This window comes from Trichechus manatus, unplaced genomic scaffold (genome assembly GCF_000243295.1).
Source record: "Trichechus manatus latirostris isolate Lorelei unplaced genomic scaffold, TriManLat1.0 scaffold00244, whole genome shotgun sequence".
Taxonomy (NCBI): domain Eukaryota; kingdom Metazoa; phylum Chordata; class Mammalia; order Sirenia; family Trichechidae; genus Trichechus; species Trichechus manatus.
The window spans coordinates 859,982-866,559 of NW_004444180.1; the positions used below are offsets into that span (position 1 = coordinate 859,982).

General features: G+C 64.8%; 1 protein-coding gene across 1 annotated transcript in view; it reads left to right on the forward strand.

Annotated features, from left to right (window-relative positions):
• The window catches only part of TSPAN4 (tetraspanin 4), a 26,007-nt gene that overhangs the window by 12,783 nt on the left and 6,646 nt on the right, over window positions 1-6,578 (forward strand). Inside the window, exon 2 of the mRNA XM_004389384.2 lies at window positions 226-305. Within this exon, the coding sequence (XP_004389441.1) occupies window positions 226-305 (80 nt within the window). The remainder of the gene's footprint in view (window positions 1-225; window positions 306-6,578) is intronic.

Here is a 6,578-nt window from a genome sequence, read left to right on the forward strand (position 1 = left end):
CGCCGGCCAGCAAGGAGCCGGGCTTCGCGCGCAGCGGCCCGTTCCGGCGCTACAGCAGCCTGTACGGGCGCGCTGGCGGCGGCGGGGACCGCGGCGCGGGCGGCGGCTCCTTCTTCGGCCTACACGCGAATCCCGGCCCCAAGGCGGCCCAGGCGCGGTACACGTCGCCCAAGGGCAACAAGTACGTGGTCTTCTACCTGGACCTGTCCTTCATCTTTCTCCTAGAGCTGAAGCGCTGCAGCATGGCGCGCGGCTGCCTCCAGTGCGTGAAGTACCTCATGTTCGCCTTTAACCTGCTCTTCTGGGTGAGTGCCGGCGGGTCGGAGGGGCACCCGGGGTCGTGGGGATCTTGGCGGACCTCGGAGGATCCGGAGTCTCTGCTCGGGAGGGGGGCCGGGGACCCGGGTGAGGGGGGAACCAGGATCGCTGATGCGGAGGCTGAGGGCGACTCGGGGAGGATCTGGGCTCGCTACTCTGGCCGGATGGGGGGCCGGGGACGCAGATGTAGGGACGTGGGGTTGCTGCTCCGGCCGGGGGGCCAGGCTGGGGGAGCAGGGATCGTTGCTCCAACTGGGCGCGGGGTCGGGAGGGCTGGGAGGATTCGGGGTTGCTGGTCTGTCAGGGCGCGGAGGGTGGGGATGGATCTGGCCAGTGGGGAGGGTCTTCGCTGCGGGGGAGGGGGCACCCCCGATGGGGCCTTTGCCCTACCGGCCGCTGTCTTGCGCCCTCTTTGCTTTCTTCCTGGGGGAGGGACGTGTCGCGCACGTGCACACCCGACTGGGCATCCCCAGGCACTCCGCCTTGCCTGCGGGCGGGGTTCAAACCTGGATCCCTGTGCAGCTTTCCTCCTTGCCCCGCCCCGCCCCTCCCAGACCCAGGGGCTCCGCCCTCAAGGGGCTGTGGTGGGTAACAGGGACGTGGGGGGGGTCCCGCTGACACCATGGCTGTGGCTGCCCGAGGGCGCTGTCGGAAGGGAGAGGGAGGGTGTGTGCGGGGGCCCCCAGCGTGCTGGGCGGCAAGTGAGGCCCTCCCCGCGGAGCCCAGCCAGGGTGTCTGGACACTGCCTGGGGCTGTGGGCCAGTGAGCCGTGGTGGGGGTAGGGTGGGAGGTGGGAAGGGGACACCTGGCTTCGCAGCAGCAGCCTCCAGCCGCTGGAGTTTCTGTAACTTTTGATGAGGCAGCTTCCTTTCCTCAGACACCGTGGAGTGACTGTCCAGGTGCCCCTGTCCAGGGTCTCAGTGGGACAGAGCTGGGGGTGGCGTCCTCCGGCCCAGAGACCTGGGACAGAGCTGTCCCCCACCCCCATCCCTATAATTACAGACAGCAGGGGGGTGCTGAGGGGGGCTCTGAGGTGTGGCAGGGACACAGCTGACCAGGTTGATGCAAACCTCGTGGAGCCTGCACCCCACATTTTCCCGAGGCCTGGACCCTGCCCTGGGCCGAGCCCTGTGGGAAGGAGGATGGAGTTGGGGGTGACTCCTTAGGTTAACCCCTGATTGCCTGGGCCAAGTTAACCCCTGATTCACTGGCTGGGGTGGGACTGGCTTGGTAGAGGAAGCTGTTCAAGGTCAAGAGCCAACTCCCCTCCACACCTGGGGCAAGGGGCGTGGCCTGAGCACAAGGTCGCTCATCTGCATGAGATCCAATCCAATTAAGGCCCGAATGCTCAGAGACCTGGGCCCACCCTCCTGCTTCCCACCTCCTGCCTGAGCCCCGGCTTTTCTCTCCTTAGCCTGGGGGGTCACTAGGGGTCAGCCAACCTGGGCTACCTGTGGGGGGTGACCCCAGGAGCTTTCTGCCCCAGATTCTGGCCCTGATGGGGTCACCCCAAGGCTTTGTTTTCTGCAAGGGGCGCCAGGACCAGAGCCGAGGTGTAGGGCCAGGGGGACAGCTCTGCTGGGGCACGTGAGGAGGTGAAGACCTTTTTCGGGGGCCTAGGACAGCTGCAGTCGGCGCTGGTGTGGGTAGCACCAGGCGGCTGGCAGTCAGTGAGCCCGTGGCCACATGACGGGACTGTGGCTGCAGGTGATGGTTTGGCTGGCAGCTGAGGGGGTCACTGGGCTGGGGCCAGGCAGAACCAGCGGCTGAACAGCCTGGTGAGGGAGGGGCAGGCTGCCAGCAGGACCCGTCCTGTGCTTATCGCACCTCCTTGGTGACCTGGATGCCTGCCTGTTGGCTCTGAGCACCCACCTTAGGGGGGCCTTGGGGGAGCCCCAGTTATCGCATGAACCCCAGCTGGAGTTGAGGGCAATGCGTCCTGCTGAGCCCCGTGGTGATGGTGTCTTCAGCCCCGAATAGAACAAGTCAGAGGCCCCCCCAGGGACCTCTCCTGGGCTGAGAAATTTATTACCAATCACACCCCCAGTCAACTAAACCAGAGCTCCCTGCTGCCTGGCCTCAGCCGCCAGCCCTGGCAGGGCCCCCTCCCACCCAGCCTGGTGCCTGGGGGCTGAGCCACGGGTCAGAGGAGGGGCCAGGCCCTGCCCACGGCGCTGTTGGGCTGGAGGCTGCCAGGCTGGCAGCCCGCTGGTCATATCAGGGGCTTTGCCCGCGGACGTCTGTGCTGGGCTTTGTGGAGCTGGCTGAACGGCTGGGGGTGAGGGATGCCCTCCTTTCTGTTGGTGACTAGGGGCTGCAGGGCGTGGGGGCAGGGGTTAGGCCGCCCACCCCTTCCCTGAGCCCCAGCACCCTGGCTTCTCCCCTGTCTGAGGGTGGGCACTGGAGCCAGCTGGTCAGGGCTGAGGCCCCGGGAAGGAGTCCCTGTGGGGCTGGGTCTCAAGACCCTTGCTTGGGGGCATGTGGGGCCTCCTGTCCGTAGCCTCCTTTCCACCCGCCCTCACCTGGCACCCCTCCTGCCTGCCTTTACCTCAGGGTTCAGCTCAAAGCCTCCCTTCCCCCCGGGGCAGACTCCCCCAAAGCCCCTCCCTGCTGCTTCCTGAGAGCTGTGTGGCCCCTGGGGAGGGCTGGGCTCCTGCTGGGGAAGGCAGGCTGGGAGCTGGGAGGGAGCTGCCCTCTCCGGGGGACAGGGAGGGGCTGATCCAGAAGGTTAATTGACTTTTATTTACAAGCCGAGCCGAGTTTTATCCCATTTCCCTAGCGGTGTCCTTGATGGGGTCTGGGAGGGCGGCCGCCGCTGAGGGTCTGCACTCAGAGCTGGGGTGGGTCCTAGGGGGGTGTGGAGTGATGCAGGTCCCCAGCACAAAGGGTCACTGCATGTCTGTTACCGTGTGTCCTCGGGTTGACTGGCCACATCTGTGGACCTGGGTTGGGGTCACCGATCCACCTTGGAGGAAGCGGGTCTGTTGTCATCACCACCTGTGTGCAGAGCTGCGCGCTGAGACCAGGGAGAGCTGGCAGGCGTGTCTGTACGTGTGCGTCGGCAGCTGGGAGCACACGTATGTGTGGTGTACCTGCACTCACAGCGTCCATGAGCTCAGCACACACACCCACGCATGCACACACAGTGAACACACACACACAATGCATCTGCATCCACAGTGCACACGCACACGCAGTGCACACACACACACTGCCCACCACACACAGTGCACATGTACCCACCGTGCACACACACACACCCGCATCATGCACACATCCACACACACACACACCCGCATCATGCACACATCCACACACACACACCCCCGCATCACGCACACATCCACACACACACACACCGGGCAGGTCAGGGCCCCTGTGTCAGGCCGGGAGTGTCTCCTGGGAGTCCAGTCCTCGTGGAAGAGAGCAGGAGTTCAGGATCCCCTGAGCACGTATGTATGGAAGCAGGTGGGCTGTGCCAGCACGTGATGCTGGGGCATGGGGTGAGTGGTGCTGATGGGGGCAGCCAGGCTGTGCAGCCCCCAGGAACCCCAGCATTCTGGCCTCTCCGACTGCGTCAGCACAGCCTCTGCCAGCAAAGCTCTTCCAGTGAGAGCAGTCCAGGCCCCAGGGGCAGACGAGAGGAAGGAGACCTGCTGTCCCGCCCCTCCCTGCTCTAAGCTCAGGGGGCTTCAGACCCCCCCGGAGAGTGGGGTCGGTGGGAGCTGTGGGCAATGGCTTCGGATGAGGCAAGAGAGGGCTCCAGTGAGGGAGGCTGGGCCGAGCTCCTTCGCAGCCCCACGTGACCCTGGAGAAGCCCTGTCCTTTCGGAGCCTCGGTTTCCTCATCTGCACCCCGTGGGAGCCAGGCAGGGTGAGCCCTAAGCCTGGGGACCCCAGAGCTAGCGCCGGCCCAGCACAGGTGGTGGATAGAGGTATGGGGGCCCCCGGCTCCCATCCCATCATTCTGCTTGGACCCCTAGGTGGGCAGGGACCCTGGCCGGAGGAGATGCAGCATGGGGCGGGGTCACGGGTGGTGGTCCGGGGCCCGACTCTGCTGGCAGGGAGCGGGTGGGGCTGCCTGGTGGCCTTTATCCTTGGCGGGCATGGGGGCCCCACTTCCTGCTCCGCATTGTCCCAGAGGAAGGGCCTGGCTGTGCGGGCAAGTCGATCACACATCTCAGTCTGGATTTTCCCCTCTAATGAGCTGCAGACGATGTTCGACCTGCCAGCCTCTGGGCACGGTGCCGGGACTGCTGGGGAGGCCCCAGGGATGGCGAAGCTCCCGCAGAGCTTGTAGGGGGTGCCGCCAGGGGCCGGGGCGCCTGCCAGGCTCCTTCACGGACAGCACACTGGGGTGTGTGGGGGCCTCCCCAGACCTCAGCCCCGGCACCCTGTGGCCGAGTCTCCTCCGTTGCTGGCGGGTGGGCAGCTTCATGCTGGGTGGAGGGCTTGGATTCCACCGGCGGGACCTGGGGCTGGAGGGCACTGTGAGGCGGGTGCTGGTGCCCCATGGGGTGTCTGAGTCTCCCAGGACTGCCGCGACAAGTAGGTAGCTTTAAACAAATGTTGTCTCAAGGCTCCGGAGGCTCTAAGTCCAAATCCAGGTGTTCAAAGGCCCTCGGGGAGACCTTCCCTTCTCTCTTAGCCTCTGGGAGCCCCAGGGTTCCTGGCTTGTACATGTGTCTTCCCCGTGTGTCTCTCTGGGTTCCCTCTTTATACGCACACCACTCAGGTGGGATGAGGGCCACCCCGCTCCAGCATGCTTCTTGCTGACTGATAACAAAAGAAAAATCGCATTTCCAAACAAGGCCGCATTCACAGGTACAGGGTTGAGACTTCAGCGTGTCTCTTTGGGGGACCCAAGGAGTCCTGACGTGCCCAGCCCGGCCCTGGTCATGGTATCCCTTGGATGCGCCTCCAGCAAACTCTTACTCACCCTGCAAGGCCCAGCCCTGGTGCCCTTGGGAAGGGTGGACACAAAGACCCCCAGAACTGCTGGCCGAGGGCTGCTCTGTGTCCCCCCCCCCGCCCCATGATCCCCCTCAGCCATTGGAGGCTCCCTGCCTTGTGAGCCCCTAGGGGCACCCAGGGTCGGGTGTGTGAGCCAAGGCTGGAGGTGACGTGGCGGCCTGGTGGGCTGGCCATGCCCCGCAGTGCAGACTTGCCAGTTCAGTGGACAGTGCGGTGGGCTTGACAAAGCTAGGTGCCCTTGTCACCAAACATCCCAGAAGAGTGGGGGATGGCCCGTGGCCGAAAGTTCTCCTCGAGCCCTCCCAGCACCCCGCCCCTGCCTGGGGCAGCACTGTGGGTGAGTCTGCCGTTCTGGAGCTTAGGGTGCATGGAGTCGCCCCCCTGGCATTTCTGCGCCCTACTGCCCCAGCTGGCCTGGCTTGGGCAGACTCATCTCCGCCCCAGGCCGGTGAGGGGCTTCCTGGGCACAGCAGGGCCCCCTTTCCAGGGCGTGGCCAGCTGCCGAGCCATCTGTCTGCAGACTGTGTGGCCAGAGGGCAGCGGGCCAAGGCCGGCGTTAGCTGCCCCCGAGGGGCCTGGAGCACATTGGGAGGATGTCAGCCCCCATGGGTCCTGCCTGCACCAGCTGGGGCCACCCCAAAACACACGGACAGAAAAGGACCCATCAGAGAAGGGGAGTGGGGGGCACCTGCCGTGGGCTGGGTGCTGGGTGGGGGCTCCTGGCAGGGAAGGCTCCTTGCTGGGGGTGGTGGCCCTGGCCACATCCCCGGGGCTCCCATGCTTCGGGGTGGGACGCTGGCAGGGCAGGGTGGGCTCCCAGCCCCTCCCCTGGCCGTGTTGCCCCAGCTCCCTGACCCTGTGTTTGAGGTCCTGGCTGCGTGTCGAATGGGGCCCATTGTCTCCTGCGCTTCGAGGCTGTAATTTTCCTGCCAAAATGTTTTAGAAGTGGCACACGCAGAAACATTTCCAAAATTACAGGGAGTTTCATTAGCCGTGTGCTGCATTCGGGTAGTGCTCACGCATGTCTGCGGAAGTTTACTGGAGACGGATCTGTGCCATGTGCTTGAATGGGCAGGGACCCCGGGAGTGGTTGGGAGCTCCCAGGGAGGGGGGCTTCGGGGTATTTCTGGGAGGTTGTGACATGTGTCACGGGGGAGAGGGAGTGTGTTTGATTTTGTGTGTGTGTGATGGTGTGTGACCATGGGTCTGTGTGTGGTGACGTGAGTGGGCGTCTGTGATAGTGGGGGTGTCTGTGTGACAGTGTCCATGTGTGTGGTGACGTGAGTG